The following is a 25,483-nucleotide window of genomic DNA, read 5'->3' as shown; positions in this document are numbered from 1 at the left end:
TCATTATAGACTCAGTGCACTTTTAATTCCCCCTCCCTCCCAAAAATCTGTAAAGTAAACATTGTAAGGTACTCTGGGATGTAACTAGGGAATGAATCCTAGGTGTTAAAAAAGTGTTCCTGCAGTTATGTAGTTATGGTTTACTTCTATGCTTACTGTTCCACTTTTAAACATCCAGTTTAGGGTCCAGGTCTTATTTTTTTAATGGTTCTTAGAAAGGCGACACATCTATTCAAGTCTAATAAAAGCAACACTATCTCAGCAGCTGCTGCTGTCGCAGTGTGAAAACATGTAACACTAGGGACTGCAGTTAATGTTTTCCAGATATCAGCTGTTTAGCAGAATTTAAGAAACCTCACTAAAATGAAACTGTTCAATGTAACCAACTTAAAACCATTTTTTAAGCTTCGCCCTCTGTCCCAGAATTTTTTTTTTTTAATTTATTTTAATGTACAAGCTTATTTTACTGAATTCTGATTTACTTGAGACTTTTAAGATACGTGATTAGTTCATTGTTTTTTATATATATATATATATATTTTAAATGCCTGTATAGTATTTGGCTTGCCTGCATCAATTTCACATCAGATTAATAATTCCAGAAGGCTCTTCATCAATTAGTCTCATAAATTGGCCTCTTGAGAGATAGTGTTCACATACTTGTTTCCAAGAACAGTGTTAAGCAGATAGATTGATTAGCAGTTAACAGTGCAAGAGATCTGTGAATATTAACAACATGTTCAAAACTCCCTTATGAGCTTTAACAATGTGTGCAAAATTCTGATACAAATGACGTCTGATCTTGCAAGACATAAAGTTGGGCAATGAATCCCAATTCCTGTGTAGTTCTGAGTCCTGCTTTCTGAATAAAGTTTGCTGCCTCCTGGTCGAGGTGACCCAGTGACACAACACAAATCACTTCAGGAGTTTGCGCACGATAAAAAGGTCACCTTCTTTTCTCTGTGGTCTGACGTAGAAAGAGCCCAAGCTTTACTTTTGGGTATGATGGATAGGTTAGTTATAGAACTTCAGAACCATTACTGTATCCTATCTGGATATGTAAGGCATTAAGCAGAATTGATGTGAGATTGAAAATGCACTGATTGTGAATATTTTTTTCTTATCAACATAATCAATTTTTAATAGTGTGTTGTCATTCTATCTGTATGGGTCCTTTTGCAAATAACTGAAGAATTCTAAGAGCATGCCTATGTTTCTTGCTGCAGGCTTAGCTCAGGTGTAAATGCTTTGTGAATATTCCCCGATATGTGTACCAGTAACTGTTCCTTTGGTCATTGGAAGTGTGACAAGCTATAAAAGGTACTAACTAGGTAACTTTTGTTTATGGCTAGGAGATGCTGTAATGTAATCACTTTGTGTGTTTGAACAGATTGAAGATCTTTGCTAGAAGCCCATTTTTATCACTCTATAGTTTCTTTGTTTCTATCAGTGTGCTGTACACATGCCTTCTGGTTGTTCACAGTGTGGTTCCCCTCTTTCACCTTCTTGTGTTAGAAATGTATGTCTGATGTGTGTAGACATGTCGGACACACCGACACACAAGGGAAGGGCTCTTTTATCCCCTGTGGTCGGAAAGAACATGCTCTTTATCCTCCACAACAAAAAAGACCAAGCAGTTCCAGGGAAAAACAGGACACCATGTCTCCCCCAAGAAAGAGAACTACAAAGTCCAAACACACCCGTGACAGCAGGGAGAAAGACGTGCTTCCGAATACAGCGTGGGCCGTTACTGAAATTCCTAAGCATTTCCTAAGCATTATTGATGTAAAGGATAGGAAAGCCTTTGAAGGTTTCCCTTTCCATGAGTCTGGGGGACCACTGAGGCATTATAGGGTAAGCCAGCTTTTGCTGCACCACATATTCCCAGAGTAGACAAGTTCTACAGTATACCGGCAAGTCATAAAAATGATGTGTTTAAATTGCTGAATTTAGACACCATCATGGCAATACCTGCCACAGGTGCATCATACAGATCTGGTCTAGATCAGGCAGACAGAAAGGTTGATACCTTCCTGAAAAGAGGATACTCCACCTCCACTTGCAGCATGCGTATCAATAACTACCAAGTACGTGCTGCAAAATACCAACACAAGATATGGAGCCAGCTATCTGTTTCCTTACAGACTCCTACCCCGGAATATTGAACTGGTCATGCAGACTGCAGAAGAGGGCAAAAGTGCTGCAAAAAGTCAGTTACAGGTGGCTTGTGATAACATGGACACCAATGCTAGGGCTGTGGCTAATGCTGCATCTGCAAGACGGTGCCTGCATATAAAAACAGTGGTCTTAACCCCTGACACACAAATAAAGGAACTACCCTTTCAGGGAGACCTACTATTCGCCACTGGCATCAAGGACTCTATGGCACAGATGAAGGAGGCAAGACAGGCCATTAGATCTTATTCAACAGCTTGGAGAGGTGCACACTTTAATAAGGCTTATTTTAACAGACAAAGGTTTAGACAGCAGGCAGACCAATCATCATTTGGGGGACAAAACCAGTTTCAATGGAGCCAAGGTTTCAGGCCATGTGGTTTCTCACAAGGCTATAATAATGGAAGAGGTAGGCCATTTACTACTTTCTGACATTGACACTCATAAACCTGCATATCCCAAGCCCCTCACATCTTCCAGTAGGGGGGAAAGTGTCACATTTTCTAACAAATTGACAGAAAATAACATCAAACATCTGGGTCCTGGGGATAGTACAACATGGATACAAAATATCATTCCAGCCTCAACCATCCGTACACAATGGAATGGTCACGTCCAGAGGAAGTCTCTTTAGAGGAAGAGATAGAATCCATGCTCCTTTCCCTCGCCATAGAAAGGGACCCTTCATCTTCTCAAGGGCAGGGCCACTACTCCAGGTACTTCTTAATTCACAAAAAGAATGGGAAGTTCAGACCCATCCTAGACCTCAGAGGTCTCAATGAATACATTTGGACGGAGAAGTTCAAAATGGTGTTACTGGCCACCGTCTTAAAAGCAGTTAAATCTGGGGACTGGCTGGTTTCAGTAGATCTGAAGGATGTCTACTTCCGTTAACTAACAAATCAAGGGCTATCTGAACAAGTAGTCAGTATCTTGCTGCCTATACAACAAAATGGAGAGAGTTTTTCTTTGGTGCGGCTCAAAACATCTACACCACAGATATATCTCGATCTACATTTTTATCCTACCTTAGCCACCTGTTCCACAGGAGTCTTTCAGTGTCCTCCATCAAGATACATATTGCAGCAATATCCAGTATTTTAGCTGTGTAGGAAAATCACCCGGTAGGTTCCCACCCTGAAATATCTAGATTTCTTAAGGGGGTTAACAGAGGTGAAAGTAATTTTACTTTCTTACCGGTAGTGTTATAACAAGTTCAGGGGTCCCGTCCCCATCCCCCCCCCCCTCCCCTTCCCCCAATAAATTTAATATCTAGTCGATACTCATGAGTATTACCAAAACGAGGGTTAAACTTTACAGGTTAAAAATTTTTATTTCCTGCACCAAAAAGCAAAATGTCACGATTTACCCTGTGACGGTTACCATGGTGGTCACATGCTCTGTCATCCTGTCACGTGAGTGGGACCTGAGGTACTGCAAATTCTTTTGCTTAAATGCAAAAAAATCCCCTGATATAGCCTAAACAATCGTTTTGATAAGTCAAACTATAAAATTACCTTGATAAAATGTTCTGCCTTACCGGCTTACTTTCACCTCTGGGGGTTAACCACCTAAGGCCCCCAAGGAAACAGCTCATACATCAATGGAGGCGCAGTCTGGTACTGAAAAAACTTATGTGACCATGTCTGAGCCCATGGCGACACGCAATGAAAAATTCTTGTCATGGAAAACAGAGTTTCTAGTGGCAGTGACGTCAGGAAGAAAGGTAATGAGCTGCAAGCACTAGGGATTGATGCACCCTACTTCCAGTCATTCAGGAACAGGATTGTCTGTAGATCAAATCCCCAATTCCTACCTAAGGTGGTAACACGTTTTCATATTAACCAGGTCATAACTTTTCATGATTTTTACCAAAAACCTTATAAATCAGAAGAGGGTTTTGATGTAACGAGAGCACTGAACTTCTACATTCACAGAACTATCAATAGGAAATGTCTATTATCTCACAAACTTGGGGCAAACCTATTTCAAAAAGACCATTTCGAGGTGGAGTACATCCTGCATTGAGTTTTGTTATAAACTTGATAGGAAAAAACCTGTTCCAGGACCTGTCAAATCCCACTCTGTAAGAGGAGTGCTACAACCTGGGCACAATCTGCAATGCTGCTACCCGGGCCTCTTTCAACACCGTTATAAAACATTACAATTAAATGTGTCTTCTTCTCAGCCCACCTTTACTCACTCACTCACTGTGTTGTCTGTGGCTTCTTCAACTAATGTCTGATCTACCACCCTTTATCTATTTCCTTTGGTAGAGTTCACTTTGTATGTGGAGTTCATCATTTGAGGTAAGGAGACGAAGATTACCTGTAATATGATTTCTTCTAGAATGGTGAACTCCACACACCTGTAGCCTACCTCCTTCCACCATTTTTTTTGTCTTTACTGAATTTTATTTATTTTTTAATTTGGACAACAACACTAAAGGGTGTGGGAGGTTTTATAGAGGAGGGATACTAATTTGGCGCCCAAAAAGTTTATATGAAGGATCTCTGGGAAAGAGATTGTTTGTTTTTTCTCTTGACCCAAGCAACATGGAGACTGGGAGTTCACTCTGTGTGTGGAGTTCATTCTACGAATAAACCATTACAGGTAATCTTTGTCTTTTTGCAAAATTATTAATCTTCATGACCTTCAGGGATCTTCTTAGATTCCATATTGTCAGGATTGCAGACTGCTCCACTCTGTTTCCATGGAAATGATGCAAATAACTTCATCCACCCAGAACTCAAATATACATACAATGTCATATGAGGTTATGCTTGAGTAGGGAATAGTACAATTAACCCTTTGCAGTCCATTTATTCTGTGGCTGTCAGGCTGGACCGGTCCAATTAATTTTTGTGAACAAAATAAAATTTCAGACCACGTGCTGTTCAAATTGAATTAAAGTGACTTTGTTTGCTTAAAACAAGTAACAACGCAGTGCACGTTTAAAGGGTACCATATACAAAGACAACAGTACCTAATTTTTTTAACAAAAAACGTGTATGTGTGTGTGTGTGTGTGTGTGTGTGTGTGTGTGTGTGTGTGTATATATATATATATATATATATATATATATATATATATATATATATATATATATATACATATATCAGGCGAACATTGAAAAAAAGTAACAAAATGTCACAAAATTTGAGTTTTTGCTTGATTATATTACCTTTAGAATAATCAGACAAGTACAAAACGTTTTACAAATCAATTACACACTACTACAAACAAACAAAAAAATAGCTAACAACTATTTTTCATTAATGATTTAACTATTTACACCAGGCGAGGTTTGCAAACAAAAAAGGCATTTAGTGACAGAAATGATCTGTATGTGTCCATGGTATGGTATCTTTCAAAACAGTCACCTGGGTATAACCCTGGCTGCCTTGAGCATGTTTTGCAGAAGCATACAGTCTCTCTCCTCCCCCCTTTTGTATTTCTGTCACTGCATACTGCACAGTCTTTGGTGCTTTTCGATTCATTTTTGGCTTTCCATTCCATTTCAATTCTTGATGAAACTGGCATGTCAGGTCTCAACATGGAGTCTGTTGTTGGGCTACCAAAGTAAGGAACAATAGCAGAGACATAACCAGTTTCACAGTCAGCTAAAACAAGCACACGCATCCCCCACTTGGTAGGCTTCTGAGGATTGCAGCACTTGAAGATAATCCTTCCTTTGAAGCCAACTGGTGCTCTGGTCAATGCAAATGTCTCTACCTGGGATAAATAGCTGGCAGCATTTTGTGTCTATGTAGCTGACCACATTCCTGACCTCTTGTCCTCTGCTAACAAAGGCAGCCTGAGGCACCTGGGTGGGGGGAGGGCAAAGGTGTAGCATCCAAAAGATCTGCAAGAAACATGATCTCTTGAATACATCTTTGAAAAACTGCATTCTGTTAGCCCATTCCTCTGAGAAATATCCTTTTATGTTCGTTTTTACATTCAGTCCCATATTCAGCAGAACACCAAAAAATGCCTTCATCTCTGGTAACATAACAGGTTTCCAGGAGTTCCAAACAGAATTATGACACAGCAGTCCCATTAGTTTTACACTTGCATATCTATTGGTTTCATTTACAATTTCAGTAAACAAAGCATTTATGAAAAAAAAGGGTAAAAAAAACTCCAGTGCAGTTCTCAAAGTAGTACTCCCTTGATATCCCCTATTTACCAGAGTAAATGGGAGTTTTGTGAAAGCATCTGCACTTACCGATGCGCGTCTCCATTTGCCCTCCGGCTGCGGGTCTGGTTCGTGGTCACTTTCCTCAGAGTCCTCAGTAAGAGAAATATTAACTTCCTCATCACTAGATTTATCAAAATCATCATCCAAACTGCTTTCGTCTGCACTTTCTGCCTCATCCAACATCTGTGCAAGTTCTTCAGGCTGCCTTGACTTTATCTTCTCTGCGCCATTCTCACTGTGTGCGTCTCAGTCTCCATTTGTTCAGTTCGGCTTTGCTCAGCCTGTACATGGTCTATTCGGCTGTCTCCGCCTTCTTTCCGATCAGAGACGATTAGGGAATGCCTCGCCTCGGCTTTTTCCGGATTTAACGTAGCACATGCTGTGTTAGATAATGGTTTTCGTCAATGTCGGACAGAGTTCGACATAGGACCGCAAAGGGTTAAAATTTAAATTAAAATCCTTTATTCACAGACAGTTCAGTATAGTCGTGATGAGTGGAATAGGATGATGTCTACCAAAGATGTCTTTGGTGGGTGAGAGGGAGTTGTTTTTAGGAGGCAGTGTGGTCCAGTGGGTCACTGGTTCAAATCCTATCTCTGCCACTGACTGACTCATTATGTGACCCTGTACAAGTCACATAACCTCCTTGTGCACCATCTTGCGGATGAGGTGTTAATTCAATGTCCTATTGTAACTGACTCTGCATATTAATGCACAGTTCACAGCCTACCTCTGTAAAGCGTTTGTGGTTATGGTCCACTATGAAAGGCGCTATATAAAAATAAATATATTATTATTATTATTATTATTAAATGTCCATGTGTTGTAAAGAGGAAGATCAAAAGAGAGAACCCATGCCGTTCACACCTTGTTGTCTTTATGAACAGGAACGAAAGATAATATGTACAGTAGGATAATATTCAAGATTAGGATTAGGGTTAGGATCTGACACTGAAAATACAGCTGTTTCATTTTCTCATATAATAAAAAGCCCAGTGACTCATTTCTCTGCCACAGCACAAAGCTATAAAGTCATTCAGTTACCACAGTTTAAAATTACAATGTACATGTTTTTTAAGGTATTTGTTTCAATATGTAAACCTCCTTTCCTGCCATTCATTACCTTTAGAACTGGTTTAAAGGGGGGGGGGGGAGGACCTTCAAAAGAATTACAGCGCTCTTATGTACAGTTGGGTGTACATTATTCCTTATATAATTATTTCCTGAGCACTTTAAAAAACAATTTTTCCTCCCTTATTTTTCCAGGACTCTAAGACAAAGAAAAGTAACCATGCAGTGGAAATAGTGCCCTCCCCCTCATTTGATGTGTTCTCCCCAGAAGAAGAAGATAACCCCTATGAATTCTCAGTGACAGCTGTGACCAGAAAACCTTGCTCTTTGGACATCTCCCGCTTGTCTGCTAAAACAGGTAAGCAAAATACGTACATATGAAATGGTTGATGTTTTCCCTATTAACATGTAAAGATACTGGATTTTCTGTTGTTACTGCATCTTGTAAAGCGCATTGATGGTGGTCCACTATGAAAGGTGCTATATAAAATAAAGATTGATTGATATATAGACAAACACACGATATTGTCGTACTAATATGCACCCTTTTACAAATTAAGATATTGTCATACAAAGGGTAGTGTTATAAATTAGGTAACTTGGTTGCAGTATTCTGTGATAGGCTGTGTTGTTTAGTATACAAACTGCTTTATTCAAGTGATGTAACCCAAATTTGATCACAGCTCAGTTATGCTGGTTATACACAGGGTATGCAGTATAATTGCTTTATACAATCCAACAGAAAGGGAGAGCAAATGCAATATGTTTTTACACCAGCCCTGTCAAACAAACTCTGGAAACAATACATGTGAGAGTCCTGCGTTTCAGGTCAACAGGGATACAACTTTATTAGTCTATTTCAGTCAAAACCCAGTAACTCAATATCTTGAGTTCTCAACCCACAGCTGTAAAATCTGTTTTCCAGTGTTATATTTAGATTTGAGCACAAATCTGTCTTCTGTGCATCTGTGGTGTTAAAGTTTCATGTTGTTCATTATATATTATTGTTCTGCTTCTGCAATCAGGCAGAAATAACATTGATAGCCAAAAAAAATAAAATAATACAAAATATGCTATTGCAAAAACAAAAACTGAGGGGGGCCAACAGGCACCTTTTCATTACGTGCTATTTATGTCTGAAGATTGTTGTGTTGTGTATTTATTAAGGGGAGGTTGAATAACCATTTACACTGAGAGGGGGGGTGGTTTTAATAAATCAAAACAGAACAACACATCTATGAGAATCATATATGTATATGTAGTGTGTTTAATTCTTTCTGGAAGGTTCATAGTTGCTACTAGTTTTTGTTTTATGAAGTAGCACTTTTCTGATACCTTACGCTGCAGTTTATATGACCGACCTTGAGTGAGCAGGTACATAATTACCGGTATTAGTTTTTTTTTTAAACACGTACATTATTAGTAACTGTCATAAAGTGGGAAACCTTTGCTAATAAAGCTTCTAAATTTGTAGATGACTGAGGTTTGTACCACCCCACAGATACGAGCGTGGCCCACAGTGCAAATTATATTACGATTTTGTAAGAGAACATGTCTGGACAGGAGGTCGCCTGGTATCCTGCTCCGCTCCTCCTGGTTACCCAGACGTTGCTGCACTGTCGCCTGGGGTTAAACCCCATATAAACCTGTACGGAAATTTAAAGCAAAATTTAAAATGAAACCAAACAAAACATATAGGATCAGTGAAGGCGATTGCCCAGCCTGACCTGGGTTTTGCTGTCTTTTGTGTTTGTGACTTGTTTAAATAATTTTATTTTTGTATTTAAAAATCAAAACGGTGCACGCCGCGTCTCTTTGCACCGCAGTTACCTTGCCTTTGTTTTCTTCCAGCATCTGGTCACCAATTGATTGTCCTGTCACACACACACACACACACACACACACACACACACATGCACATACTGCACCATCAAACTACAACTTACACACATAGCTAACTAATTAAATGAACCCAGCATGTGTGTGTGTGTGTATATATATATATTTTAATCTTGGTTGTTACTTAATCTGTTGTTACTTATTATTTTCTTCAAAATTGTGCAGCATTTAAAAATGCAGTTTAAAAGGCAGGGTGCAAGCTGACATATATAAGAACAAATCAACTAGTATAACACGTTGCATGAATCATTTAAATGTAGGGGTTCCGTGCTGGAATTAGCTTTCATTTTCAAAACAGCTTGTTGTGGTTGTAACCTTATAATTTAAAAGGTCATACAATGCAAGATTCAACGCCAATGTGACACACATTGCTTTTTTTAAGTTTTTCTTGTTTTGTTTTTTAATAACTGTCTTTATAGGTGTGTATGATTTGTTATTTGTTTGTCAGATAAGAGGATAATTTTGTACTAGTTGATTTGCACCGATGAAACATAACCTGGTTAACCATACTAATGGCATATCTAATGCTTAGATGACAGATATAGTTGCATTCTTGTAGAACTTAAGGATAAAACAAAATACATTTCAGCAACTAATTGCATTAGTTCCATTAATTAGTTGAGCACAAGGTGGTTTCAATAAATACTTTCTAATATAAATCTAGGCCTACAGTGTGATAGTTTGGGATATTCCGTCTATTTAAAACAGCAGGTAGGTGTTTATTTTTAAAACATTTTTTATATATAATTATTAGTTGAATAAACTGGTACTGGCAGGTTGCAAGTCCTCACTACTGCCTTAAAAAGTTAACTTCTAGCAATGTAAATATAACAAAGCTTTAATAGGATCATTTTGTAATATACAGTTATTCATCCAGCTGTAATATTCTCCCTTGCAGATAAACTATATTAAAAAAAAAAACAACACATTATTAGTTTTGCCGATGCGCTGAATGATTTTAGTAGAGTTTTTAAATTGACATGGAAAATATTTTTATTTTATTGATCTGGGTTTCTATAGTTGCAATGATTTAAATATTTATGTTTTAAATCTTTTATTAGGACCATTCTTTGGTGTGTTTAGATAGATCCACTTGCTACAGTGTTGACTGTTTGATTCCCCACTCTAATTTCAGGGATTGTCTGTCCTGTCAATTCATCTTACAGTATGCTGTATAAATTAAGTATGGAATGGTAGAATAAATCAACAGCCAATAAGCTATATGTACCAATAAATCATATTTCTTCACTCTTCAAATTTGAGAATTACATTTGAACCCTTTATACCCCAAGGTAAGTTCTCATGCCTATTTACTCAATGTCAAATATATTGGACACTGGGTAGCAAAGGGTTAAAGGTTTCCTTCCTTGAGTAACCTGCATGGATTATGCATGACTGGTTTTTAGATGAGATATTTAAAGTTGGTTCAAGTCTTAAACCTTAAATTCAATCCTGTTAAGTCTTAAACCTTAACTAAACCTGCTTGCTTTTTCTGGACAGAACCATTTCCAGCTGTCTTCATTCAAGCTCTCTGCATCTCATAGCATACATACCAGAATATAAAGAGCCCAAGGCAGCAAAGCAGTTTAATTGGTGCACAGCATTTATAGTTTGTCATCAAAATTAGGCAAGGCACACTTGATCAGTGAGCCCATTGCCCATCCCTGTTCACCTCATTGTCCTGCAGCGCTTGCTCTTGGTTGTTTTATCCATTGGCATTTAAATTACATTTTTTTCCCCTCTACTCACAAAGTTCAGAACACCAGTCTTCCACCAGTTAACGTAGGATCACATGTTTGCATTCAGTCACTGTGGTGGTCATGGCTTGATAAAATGCAGTTCTTGTAACAGTGGCTGTTTCTTCTGGCTTACTCTTTCCACTTTCCTTTGATGTCTCTCAGTTAAAGCAGGGGGTTCCCAATCTTATTATTTTTTTATTTATGTTTTTTTTACCTGAGACCCAACTGTTCAGCTGCATTAGATACTGTGGCCCACTATTAGCACTGCTTGAGAAAATATCAAAATAAAAACATTTTATATTTTTAAACCTTTGACACTGTAAATACACTTTGTCTAATTAGTTTTTTTTTTTTCATTTGAATCCAAACATTTTGAAAGATGGAAATCTCTAAGAATATGCACTGGAAGAAAACTTTAAGATCTTTTGAAATGCTTTAGTTTTAGTAAATAAAAACTAAATGGGTGTTTTTATCCAAATCTTTAAATTAGGTACCTTTTGTACAATTGAAAGCATTTGAAATGCAGCTATTTGTTCTTGGTCAAACATGAAAGAAGTGCATGTCTCTTATTTTCCACGTTCATAAATACCTGGACAGGAATCACTTTTGAGTAAAACCAGCGCAACATGCACGATAGCATAACTCCTCATTTCTGAACACTCCAAAAGCCCACTCTATTCTAAATTATTCAAAAAGGAAAAACAAATGACATAACTAAGAATAATAAACACTACTTACAGTCTAGTGTTCTTAATGTGATAGATGTGCAGCTTATCCAACTAGGGGCATATATTAGTGAGGCTCAATCTAATTTCATCTTCAATTTTTAGCCTTGCTCGATGGCTGTTTTTGATTGCTGCCATTGCTGAAAATCCAGCTTTGCAAAGATACATTGTTGCAAACAGAAGAGATACTTTTAGGGCTTCATCAGAAAGTGCGGGGTATTCAGCTTGAACACAGAATTTTGTGTTCAAGAATGAAGTGGTTTTTGGATTCCACTGGCACAACAAAAGCTCCGTTTGGAGGCTTGGAAAGTAGTGAGTGAACGTTTCCTCCAGTTTCTCAAGGTGCTGCATTGACAGTTTGTGTTACTGAAATCTGAATGATTTTGCAGGACATCCATAAGAAGAGGAAACATAGTAATATATTATATATAGAGATCCCTCCCATATTTCATAAAAGGACAGACAGTTCAGTATTTTATACGCCCCCCCCCCCCCCCCCCCCCCCCCCCCCCGATAAGCATCCTTCCTGCAATATATTTTCTAACACTTCAGTAGTAGGTTCCATGCTGTCAGCATCGTATTGTATGATCTTTTGCTAAGTTGATTGCTCATTTCATATAGCTGCATATATATGACAGAAAAACAACTTTGATAAACAAACCAGTATTTTAATTTAGTAGGTTATATGGGGTGCTTTACAGCTATGGCCAGAAGTTTTGCATTACACCCTATAGAATTAACTATTCACATGAAACCTGCTGAATAATGTTACATTAACATATTGAATTGCATATTGCTTTGCAGTTTTCCAAAAATTGAAAAATGTAACATGAAATACTGTACTAATATTGTAGTTTCCGGTAGACTTTTGCGATATCATTTTGTAGTTCTTTGATTGCAGGATGTTAAATAAAATATCGAAATTATGTTCATACATTTTTTTTATTTTTATTTTTTTAATTGTGTCTCAATCCTAATGGCAATCCAAACGTTTGGCCATATATGTAAATTATATGCAAGTATATAGCCTACGGTGTGGTACTGACAACTAATGTATTGTACTATTCAGTCTTTCTACAATATTGTAAGAAATGTCAGTCGCATAATGCATACCGAACATGTGTGCCCGAGTGCGGACTAGCGATATCACATCGTAAAAATGCCCAGCAGTGCAGCGCCAATTGTGTGTCCCAGGCTTAATGCCCAAAGGAAGTGTGCCGCTGAGAAAAGGCTAGACACTTCAGGATGTAGCAGCTGTTAACTAGGGACTGCAAGGTGAATAAGCAGAACCTGCTGTGGGATTCAGCATCTTGCATGATTTTGGCAAGCATCTTTTGGGCATCTGCCTGTACTGTTCAACAGAGCCCACTTGCTGTTGAGGGGATGTGTTTGCTGTCTTGGGTTTGGGTCCGGTTCTGTCCTTTATGGGTAACTTCACAATGGTGAAGGAGGGCAGCTTGCTTGATGTTCAAACTGCAGACAAAAGTAGTCATCTTTTTTAGACTGTTCCCTGATTAAAACAACAAGCATTAGGACAACACATTTGTGTTTTTGTAACCTGCTTGCATATAGGAGGCTGTGTGGTCCAGTGGTTAAAGAAACGGGCTTCTAACAAGTGTGACTCTGTACTTTCGGATGAGGCATTGTTGTAAGTGACTGTGCAACTGATGCATAGTTCACATGCTCTAGTATCGTATCTTGTACAGCACTTTGTGATGGTGGTCCACTATGTAAGGCGCTATATAAAAGTATTATTTAGGTGTAAGGCACCCTTAGGGTTTAATTAGATACATTGTCTGCCAGTAATTAATAATAATAATAATAATAATAATAATAAATAATAATAATAATAATAATAATAATAATAAAAACACATCATAATAACAACATAGTGCTGAATCACAATCCCAGTTCTGCTGAATGATGAACTAGAAGGTTAGAGTGGAACTTCTCTACTTGGTACAATGCTTTCCATTCCACAACTCTTCTTTCAAAGGCTAATTACATATTGATTGGAGTCAAATGAGAAGGTGTAAGAGTCTGACATGGTGCAGTGAATCATGTAGTGGTATTTAATTTGATAGCCATCTGTCTTGTTCTGTTAGTTGAGCGCAATTAGTTATAAAGTGGTGTTCACTTAGACTCTATTCATCCTTGTTATTTCACTAAATACATTTTTTCTTTGACTTCTAATAACTTTGGTAGTAAATGTTGTTTTTCTGTCCTGTCTTTTTTGAGTATAATATAGAAGGGGATATAGTACCTTCTGCATCAGTGGTTCATGAATTCAAACCAAGCCTATGTAATTTGGGATGCTGTTGAAACACATCCTAGACATGCAGCACTTTGTCCGGATTCTGATCACACATGGCAGGGGAGGGGAATGGTGGCCCTGTCTTGTCACAAAGCTCTGGGTCCTGACAGGCTCTGAGTGGCAACAGGAACTCTCACGGCCACTCCATGTCTTACCTCCCCAAGCAGGAGCTGCTTCTGCAGTGAGGAACTTGAGGATCAACACTCCAACATTGCAATCAAAAGTGATTCATAAAATACAATCACATAGCATTTTAATGCATGCGATGTAGTAGCAGGTATAAGCTGGGTAAACATACGGTTGTGTTGTAGGAGTATTTGGCAAAGTGGTTTGCAGTCTGCAGGTGTAGAGGTGATGCAGTGATCCAGATAATAACAAACAATAAAGTTACTGATGAAATTATGTTTTTTTTGTAATCCAGTGTCACTTGACAACAGTAAATAATAATTAAAACTGGCAATACAAAAGGATGTGTATTGCTCAGTTAAATCCACAGGGTTCAGTCCCGAAACAATAAACACAGTATTTAAACACACAATATACACAAACATGGTCACAAGTCCAAAGTGAGTGATGTAGTGCTCGTGGTGAAAATACAATTTATCGTGAACAAGGTGCAGTGTTGTCCGGATTTTGTGCTGGCCTGTAGTGACCGCTCCGGATCATGTTAGCCGCCTAATAACAACAAAGTAAATTTTAGACACGATAAAACAAGCAAAACACTCACTGTAATTTTACACTCAGCCTTCAGCTTAACCATTACAAAGGAACTTCTTGTACCTTCAGTTGCGCCCCCTTGGTTAGCGAGTGCAGACGTTCCTCCTCCAATCCGCGGTTGCCACATCGCTTTCCTGCTGGGGCAATGACTTAATGTACCGCAGCTGTGCCCCCTTTCTAGGATGACCGACTTCCACCTAACCCTGGGAATTAATTCTCAGGCCACCCAGTCCAAGGCACCCTGTTCCCTTTATACAACGCCTTTACAGGTCATCTGTCACAGAGTAGGATACATTTTGTCAAATGTTCAGAAGATTAGTACCGGGTTAATCAAAATGGTCCATATGATTTTGGTCAGATAATTGTGATGGATAGGATGGTATTACGGAAAATAATTTGGACAATCGTAACTTAGCATTTGTGCATCTTATCTGTGAGCCCAGATTTAAGAGAGCAGAGAATGGAAATGTCACATGCCCATCAGGGTAAGCTGTTTTGACAAGACACTGGTAAACATGTCACTTTTAATTATAATGCGTCCATCGATAGTGTAAACTGGTCATTCATGAGCTCAAGAAAACAACCTGCAATTCGCTCAGTGGATGGTTTACAGTAATTGATAAGTTTACAGATGTGTAGTATACTTTTATAGGGATGTGGAAATGTATCTTGGCAGTACTGTATAAAGTTGTATTTGTACACAGTTATAGCACATAAAGTCAGCCCTGATGTCTGTGTAAGGAATGTTTCACATTTCAAATGATATAGCCTTCATTTGTAAGCGGCTGTAACAAGGGGGGTTTGTTACACACACATGGATTGTCACTGAACAATACTGAGGCAGACACAGAGCATTGGGTGCTGACACACCGCACAGGCACACAGATTTAATAAACAAGTGCTGACAGTAGGGTACCTGCAAATGTGTCACATTTAGTAAACAAAACAAAGCTAAAAATAAATCTTTGCCACACAAGGTAAGCGCTAGTCCAACTAAAAGGAACATCCTGCTCCTGGAACCTACTGCTTTACGCAACCCTCTCTACACTGTTTGGGATCAGCATCCCCTAAACTAGCCTAATCCTGGACTCCCGGAGTTCCGGCCTTCTCACAGCGACTTCATTAAGCCTTGGCTGGGTACTTCTTTCACAAGCACTGTCTTGCAGTTGAGGGGTTCTGTAGTATTTAATCCTGTGGAGTGGACGCTCTCCTGGGTTGTGGTCGTGTGCAAGGGTAGATCCTCCCAGGGTTAGTGCTGGCTCCATAGCTTCAGTTCTCGGTTTGATAAGAGTCTGCAGTATTTTGCTCAGCACCCGTCTGTATGGCTGTGGCTATGGCTGTGCCTTTAATTGTAGCGCAGATGCTTTTTGAGCTCCGCACAGCTTCCCCGGCACGCCCCCCAGCCAATCCAAGCCTGCTGATTAGCTCAGAGACGGATGAGCCCACCTTCTCAACTAGTTGCTTATCAGTGCGTCTCCTGTTGTATGTCCCAGCTGCTTCCCTAAAGGACACATCCATTCCAAGAACCAGCAACGTGGTCTTCCTGTCACAGCGGCCGACACTATGTGGAACCAAATTGGACTTGCAGCAACACTCACCCCAGAAACAATTGAACAAAACTTCATTTAGGCAGAGAGGTTGTTTTTTTATTCAAGTAATTAGTCTTACAGTAGATACAACTCATGCAAACAGGTCTAGCCCTTGGTCCTGTCAAGCACAGTTGCTGCAGGTCTTCCGACAGCACTGTATTAAAACCACTCCAACTCGCATGCTACATAATTTGTTTTTATGTACAAAACCCAAATTGTCTCTTAAGAAGAAAATAAAATGGCTTTATTTGAGTCTCTTTTGGTAAGCCTTCTACTGCATAGTTTATCCATCTTGTATTTGTTTACAAAGACATGACAGTCATAATAGACGGAAGTGAGGTTGTTAACCAACACCATTCTGAACGCATGGCCATTAATCCAGTAGAATGTCTATCCTCATGGCTCAGGGCTGTCATCTTATGGTGGAGTGGGTTGTGAGGTTTTTCCAAATGTATACATACACACACACACACACACACACACACACACACACACACAGACATACATATATACACATCAGTAGCGTGCAGTCAAGGCATGCATGTCATGCACTGCATGACTAATCGGAAATCTAAGAATGTTGTGATAATCCTAGAATATAAAATGTGTCTTTCTGTCTTTATGTAATCTTTTTTTTTTTTATGCATGTTCATTGCGCGGACTGCTCCATTCTTTGTGCTATGTTCGAATCATGCTGCGTTAGCTCTGCATGACTAGTCTGGCACTTAAAACAGTACCAGGCTGTCTGAGTGACGTTGCAGCCACACACGCATAGTGGAGCTCAAGTCATGCTGTATTAAAGTAGCATCACAGTCTGTGACTGCACACTGTCGTTAGCTCATACTGATTTAATTTTGTTTACAACTTTAGATCTCCCCATAATGCATTGCACACCAACCAAGACAGGCAGGCTAGCCTTTTCAGTGGGTCCTAGTGCCAACCAAAGTGCTAGCTTGTGGTTTACGAATAAATTACTGAGATAGATAAATAAATAAATAAATAAATAACATAGCATATTTTTTCAAATTAACAACCGACCCAGTTTTCGGGTACCAGTGCCGACCTCTATCTAATGTTACATTCATATAGTCTCGCTGCATGACCTACTGGGAAACCCACTGCACGCCACTGATATACATGTACATTTTCTGTTTTGATGTGTTCAGATCGCCATCTTTGAAAACAGCCCAGAGAATGCCAGCCAGAATTCAGCATTTGGAGCTTTACCTTGTGGGAATCCTGTCTTCCAATTAATCAATTTGTATCACCCGCTGTCGGTTTCACTGCTTGTATTAATCCAAACCAGATACTGTTTTGCAAACACTCGCTAAAACAGATTTTGTTTTGTACTGCCCGTCTCACTGTTGGCTGGGTGCCCAGGTGGTCTGAGCATCTCATGCAGTATCTGTAGCCAGAGTGTTCCTTTAATCTTCTGCCTGTCACAGACACTTGCATTGGCTTTCCACCTCATAAATCTCTGCAATACATAATCTGTGAATGAATACATATATTAGACTGATGCCACCAAGGAAAATATGCATCATGCCATTTATCCCAAAATCCACTCTTACTGCATCAGCCATAATTATTGCTATTATTATTTTAGGAGATTAACTCAGTCTTCACAAAGTTAATCAGTTTTTGCTGGATGCACTTAATAATAATAATTAACCATTGTCATTAGCTAGTTCTATTTTTTATATATTGCCAGCCCATTGGCTTTACTGACATCATTAAACGATTAATATTCTGCATGCAAGAATACATAAAAGAACTAAAGTTAACTGTATCATAATCCTATCTTCGTCACATGCATTATGTTATGCTAAAAGCGATGCAGTTAAGTCAGACGTAACACTTTAGGTACACATGGGAATTGCTTTTTACTGTACATACTTTTTATTTATTTTTTTATTTTTTTTGTAACTTTTTGTTTTACTATAAACATCTACATAATTTATTTGCCACGAAATAATATATTATGAGTGTCTTGACTTACAAATTGCAATGCTGGTGCACATCTTCACTTCTATTCGTGATAAGAAGAATTTAATTTGTAAAACAAATAGAGTAGTTTACAAACTCACATGTACTAGAACATTCACATTGTTACTATACAATGTATAAGCAAATGTCAAAAAAGAAAGCATGCGGCAGTATTTGCAGTAGAACATTAAAATACACCTCAAGTTGGATTTAGAAGCAGAAGGAAGTTGAACAGTGCAGTGCTGCATGCACGAAACTGTGCCTTAAGGAATTGTTAATGTTTCTGGCTGATATCAGCATTTTTTTTTTTTATTAAGTTACTAATTGAAGTATTATGCATTATGTTAATGCACCTTGCATACATATTAAGCAACCTCACAAAATAAAAAAGGATTTAAAATAATGAGGCTTTTCCAAGGATATACTGTATGGACATACCAGTAATTACTTTCTAAAATGAAGAAACAAACAAACAAAAATGTTACAAAACTACTAAGTAGCATACAATTGGTGCATTTGTCGTCTTTGTTAAAGTTTGTTTTTGTTACATGTTTTTGTTTGAGTTACTGTTTTAGTAAAGTGGTTGATTTTCACCTTTGTTACATACAGTACATACGTGTGGTTTCTGGTTTTTGTCTAATTGGCTTTTTAATATTCTAGGTAATTAAATTAATTCCACAGTTAGTTGTGGTGAAGTTTGATTAAACTAAAAAAGAGCTGTAGCAAATGATTTTTAATCTTAATGGCCCATTTCTGAACCTTATCAAACGTAGGTGGAACTGTTTGAATCTAATATTCTACTTGTAGAAAATTAATTACAGTTATCAAAACCAATGGATTGAACTATTTTATTTTACTTCTTACCGTTGTATCGTTTTGATTTGTATTCGAGATGTAACATTCCTAGAGGATGCTTACTGATAGCAATAATGTACTGTAGATTGAAAGTTGTTGTTTGACATTTCTGACATATGCAGTACAATCCATATCTATTAATGGAGCACTTTACAAGAATGTTGTAAGACCCTAAAGCACTAAAACAAAAAAAACCCTGCTGCTGCATGTCTGCCTATCACATCAGCTTTGATGTGTGCCCCACTTACAGTATACATGAATGTTCACAAGGTGCCTGTGCGTATGTAAGTAAAAACGTTTTAAATTTTGTTTTATTCTTGTCTTAAGTGAAAGTGTCATGCAGTAAAATGAAAGGGCAGGTTGGAGATTTGTTCTTTCGGCCGTCCCCTGAGCAGCCCAGTGCTCCTTCGGTGTCTTATGCTCACCCTGTCATGGGTTATTTTGCTTATAAAATGGCTACTTTTTTATATATATATCGTTATATCACCCCTCGCTATACTGCGGATTTGGATATAATGTGGTCCTGGCGTTGGCTCCCCATTTTTACAGTCTAACTGCATGCCTTAGTTGCATGATATATAGACAATTTCAGTTAGAATTTGTTTTATTTCGTACTGCACATCACAAACTAAAATATACAAAACAATTAAAAACAAAGCATTATATCGTTCTGTTATCATATGCACACTCATTCCACAATAACACAAAGCAAATTACATATCTACTTGCTGAACTGTTTTTTTAAGAATTAAATTGAAAAATTGTATAATGTTAATTGACCCGAAAGATAGTAATAAGTGCTTCATTATTTTATTCTAAATTGTAAATCTAAATCTCTCTTGAGTACCTCAACTATTACAGACTTTTTAAAATCTCTTAATTTACCCAAACTAAATGACATAGCCAGAGAGACTCTTAATTCAGAGTTCACAGCAGAGGAAGTACAAGACCAATAAAAGCATTTCCAAATGGTAAAGCAGCTGGACCAGAAGGGTTTGTTATAGAATTCTATAAGAAGTACAATAAGGAAATAGCCCCACTACTACAAAGAATGATAAAGCATTTACTTTGCAGTTTACATTTCCCATCCACACTATATGAAGTGAGTATTTCCTTATTAATAAATAAAGACAGAGATGAAACTAATATGTCATCATACCGTCCAGTGTCCTTATTGAACTCTGAAAATTATTATCTAACAGATTAAACAAACAAATCTATCATACACCCTGATCAGACAGGGTTCTTTCCAAGTAGGTTCGCTTTTTTTAACGTGAGACAACTGCTGAATATTGTGTACAGTAAGTATGAAAAAACCATAAGCACCACTGTCTTAGCTTTGGCTACCGAAAAAGCATTCGACCAAATCAAATGGAAATATATTCTTGTAGTGCTGGAGGCGTTTGGGGTGGGAGACTCTTTCATTTAGTGGATAAAGACTTTATATGCGTGTCTAACTGCATCGATTCTTACAAATCAAAACAAGTTGACACCTTTTCATTTACATAGAGGAACATGGCAGGGATGGCGCCTCTCACCGCTGTTATTTGCAAAAGCAATAGAGCCATTAGCAGTCAGGATTAGAAAACACACAGCTATTAAAGCTCTAAAGTGGGAGATGTTGAACACTGCATCTCTCTATATGCAGATTTTCTGATATATATAGTGCCTTGCAAAAGTATTCAGACCCCTGACCAATTCTCTCATATTACTGAATTACAAATGGTACAGTGAAAGTTCATTCTGTTCGATATTTTATTTTAAAACACTTAAACTCAAAATCAATTATTATAAGGTGACATTGGTTTTATGTTGGGAAATATTTTTAAGAAAAATAAAAAACTGAAATATCTTGCTTGCATAAGTATTCAACCCCCACACATTAATATTTGGTAGAGCCACCTTTTGCTGCAATAACAGCTTTAAATCTTTTGGGGTAAGTATGTACCAGCTTTGCACACAGTGTTGGAGTGATTTTGGCCCATCCTTCTTGGCAGATTTGCTCCAGGTTGTTCAGGTTAGTTGGACGACGTTTGTGGACCGCAATTTTCAAATAGTGCCACAGATTCTCAATGGGATTGAGATCAGGACTTTGACTGGGCCACTGTAGGACATTCACCTTTTTGTTCTTGAGCCACTCTAATGTTGCTTTGGCCTTGTGCTTGGGATCATTGTCCTGCTGAAAGGTGAATTTCCTCCCAAGCTTCAGTTTTTTAGCGGACTGAAGCAGATTCTCTTGCAGTATTTTCCTGTATTTTGCTCCATCCATTCTTCCTTCAATTGTAACAAGATGCCCAGTCCCTGCTGATGAGAAGCATCCCCACAGCATGATGCTGCCACCACCAAACTTCACTGTAGGGATGGTGTGTCTTGAGGCATGGGCAGTGTTAGGTTTGCGCCACACATAGCGCTTTGATTTTTGGCCAAAAAGCTCTATCTTGGTCTCATCAGACCACAAAACCTTTTTCCCACATCGCAGCTGGGTCACTCTCATGCTTTCTGGCAAACTCCAGACGTGCTTTCAGATGGTACTTTTTGAGTAACGGCTTCTTTCTTGCCACCCTCCCATACAGGCCAGTGTTATGCAGAGCTCTTGATATGGTTGACTGTGCACCATTACTCCACTCCCAGCCAATGAACTCTGTAACTCCTTCAAAGTGATTGTTGACCTCTGGCTTCTCTCACAAGTCTCCTTGTTTGAGCGCTGAGTTTTGAGGGATGGCCTTTTCTTGGCAGTGCCTGGGTGGTGTGATGCAGCTTCCACTTCCTGATTATTGATCCAACTGTGCTCACTGGGATATCCAAACACTTGGGTATTGTTTTGTACCCTTTCCCTAATTTATGCATTTGTATTACTTTATCTCTAACTTCTATAGAATGCTCTTTGGTCTTCATTTTCCTTCAGATTCACAGCCTTACCAATGATCCTTCAACAGTGGGGTTTTTATCCAGAAAATGTGACAGCAACTTTAATGGTTCACAGGTGGAGGCCAATGGTAAGGTAATTGTGTCCTCGTTAGGGCAATTTCTTTCATCAGTGCAAACTGGGAGCTTCCACAGCACAGGGGTTGAATACTTATGCAAGCAAGATATTTCAGTTTTTTATTTTTCTTAAAAATATTTTCCAACATAAAACCAATGTCACCTTACAATAATTGATTCTGAGTTTCAGTGTTTAAAAATAAAATATCAAACAGAACGAAATTTCAATGTACCATTTGTAATTCGGTAATATGAGAGAATTGGTCAGAGGTCTTAATACTTCTGCAAGTTACTGTATATATATATATATATATATATATATATATATATATATATATATATATATATATATATATACAACACAAAGTGCCTTGCAAAAGTATTCAGCTCCTCTCACAGTTTTCACATTTTGTTGCTTTAAATCTTGCAGTCATGACACTTTGAAGCAGGAATTAGTATGTGTTATATACACAACCTACTCCAGACATTCAAAGCAAAAGCAAAAACAAAGAAGTAAATAGATAATTAATATGAAATAAAAATGGAAAAGTCATGATTGCATAAGTTCTCAAACCCTTTGCTCAAACCTAAATTAATTCAGGTGCACAAAATGACCTTAACGAGCCACACAATTAGTATGAGTGGCCTCTGTCTGTGCAATATTAGTGGTTCTCATGATTTCAGAATAAAAACACCTGTCTTGGTGAGGTTCCTTCAAGTAGTGAATTTCAAACAAAGCTTTCAAAGCAAGTCAGGGATAAAGTCATTGAAAAGCACAGATCAGGAGAAGAGTAAAAAAAAAATATTGAAGTCTCTGAGTAACCCTGCGAGCACAGTCTACTCAGTCATCAAGAAGTGGAAGGTGCATTTTACCACCCAGACATCAGACCGTCCCTCCAAACTGAGCAGCCGGGCAAGGAGGAAACTGGTGAGGGATGCCGCTGTGATGCCACCGACACCTTTGAAAGAGCTACACAGTTCAATGGCTAAGATGGGAGAAAATGTGCATCAGTCAACAATATCCAGAACACTTCACAAAAGTAGCCTGTATGGCATGGTGGCAAGAAGGAAGCCATTACTAAAAATAAGCCATCTTAAATCCTGCATAGAGTTTGCAACAAAGCACCTGAGTGATCCTGTAAAAATGTGGCAAAAGGTGTTAAGGCCAGACAAGACCAAATTGGATCTTTTTGGTCTAAATGCCAAGTGTTGCGTTTGGCACAGACCCAACACAGCACATCTCCCAGTCAACACCATCCCTACAGTCAAGCATGGTGGTGGCAGTATCATGCTATTGGGATGCTTCTCCTCAGCAGGGACTGGAAAGCTTGTTAGGATTGAAGGAAAAATGGATGGAGCAAAGTATAAGCAAATAGTAGAGGAAAACCTTTTTCAGTCTGCTAAAGACTTAAAACTGGGGTGAAAATTCACCTTTGAGCAGGACAGTGATCCAAAGCACAAGGCCAAAGCTACACTGGAGTGGCTTAAGAATAAGAAAGTGAATGTCCTTGAGTGGCCCAATCAAAGTCCTGACTTGAATCCTATTGAGAATCTGTGGAAAGACTTGAAAGCTGCTGTCCATAAGCAATCCCCAAGCAACTTGAGAGAGGTTAAGCAAATCTACCAAGAAGAATGGGCACAAATTGCACCAAGCCAGTGTGCAAAGTTGGTAGAGACTTACCCAAAAATACTTACGGCTTTAATTGCTACCAAAGGTGCTTCCACCAAATATTGAGTTGACGGGTCTGAATACTTATGCAATCAACATATTTTAGTTTTTTCTCTTTAATTTTTGCTGACATTTGCTGTAACTTACCTTACCCTTAGTAGTCTTCAGTTTGAGTTTTGAATAAAATATTAAGTTTAAAAAAAATTTGTGTGCATCATTTTGTAATTTCACAAAATGGGACACCATAGAAGGGTATACTATCCCTCCTTTGTTATGTGTGTGTGTGTGTGTGTGTGTATACGTTATTCAAACAATTGGTGAATTTTCAGGGTATACCATATACTGGGAGAAGAGTGAACTAATGCCACTTACCACAAATATAGATCCCCTTTCGAGATTGCATGGGATCAGATTAGTTATTTGGGAATTATAGTCCCTAAAAATCCTAAACTTATATTCAAATATATTTTTTGGCTAAATTAAATAATCCAAAGCAGAACATTGAACAGTGGAGAATTTTACCACATTCTCCGATAGGGGATGTAAGTGCCATTAAAATTGGCTCTCTGTCAAGATTGCTATACCTCTATCAGAATGTACAATTTTTTTTTTAACAAAATCATTCTTTAAGACTGTCTATTCTATAGTAATGACATTTATCTGGGGGTTGAAAGCGCACAGAATAAGTAAGAAACACTTGTGTAAACAAATTGCTGTAGGGAGTCTGGGTCTTTCAGCACTATTAATGGGCAGCCAATCTAAGAGCACTGATGTACTGGCAAAATGGCTTTCCTGATTGTACAATCTCAGAGAAGCCCTCATGGATCGCTGTGGAGGCAATTGTTAACTCTAAATCCTGTTTCCTGCATTGCTATTCTCATTGGAAACTTCATATAAAAAAACAAATAACAATTTTGTGTTGCACAATTCTCCGAGGATATGGAAACAGATAAAGACTGTCCTTAATTTACCAGACACCTTAATCCACAGCCCCATATGTTTTAATCACTCTTTTCCTCCATCCCAGTCAGATGCTTTGTTTAAGACTTGGAGAAGGTTATGAATAACTACTTTAGAAGATCTGTATATAGATAGCCACCTTGCCTCATTAGACCAGCTGAGGAAAATGTATACCTTGCCTTAGTCTTTTGCACTGTTATCCTCAATTAAAGTATCTATCTAAACTTCAATTAAAGTATCTATCCGACACCTGGTGTGCCACCCAAAGACCCTTTCACTGGTTTGGTGCCTCACTGTTTTGAGAGTAACCAGGGAATTGAGAGTAACCAGGGCCATGATCTATACAGTTTATCTATGATAAATGTAAGCATCTATTGAACTATTTCTCATCGTGAAAGAATGGTTACATTTGAGGATCCTGGGTTTCTCACTCAAGAAGGGACCCAGAAGTAGTTTTTCATTCCCTTCTCTCTACCTTTGCAGCTACCCCTCAAACTACTTGTGTTCTCGTGGTGGGTTACGATTGCCTCGTCCTGCCAACCATCCCTTTAAGGCAAAAAACACGATAATATAGGCAAATGCTTATCAATACAAATCAATA

At 38.3% G+C, this 25,483-nt stretch overlaps 1 protein-coding gene across 8 annotated transcripts in view; it reads left to right on the top strand.

Annotated features, from left to right (window-relative positions):
* Window positions 1–25,483, top strand: part of LOC121318441 (ankyrin repeat and sterile alpha motif domain-containing protein 1B-like) — a 220,716-nt gene that overhangs the window by 111,074 nt on the left and 84,159 nt on the right. For all 8 annotated transcript variants that reach the window (XM_041255122.1, XM_041255118.1, XM_041255117.1 and 5 more), the window contains one exon: window positions 7,643–7,805. In XM_041255122.1, coding sequence (XP_041111056.1) covers window positions 7,643–7,805 — 163 coding nt within the window. The remainder of the gene's footprint in view (window positions 1–7,642; window positions 7,806–25,483) is intronic.

Source organism: Polyodon spathula, chromosome 7 (genome assembly GCF_017654505.1).
Source record: "Polyodon spathula isolate WHYD16114869_AA chromosome 7, ASM1765450v1, whole genome shotgun sequence".
Classification (NCBI taxonomy): Eukaryota; Metazoa; Chordata; class Actinopteri; order Acipenseriformes; family Polyodontidae; genus Polyodon; species Polyodon spathula.
This window is presented reverse-complemented; position numbering and strand designations above follow the sequence as displayed.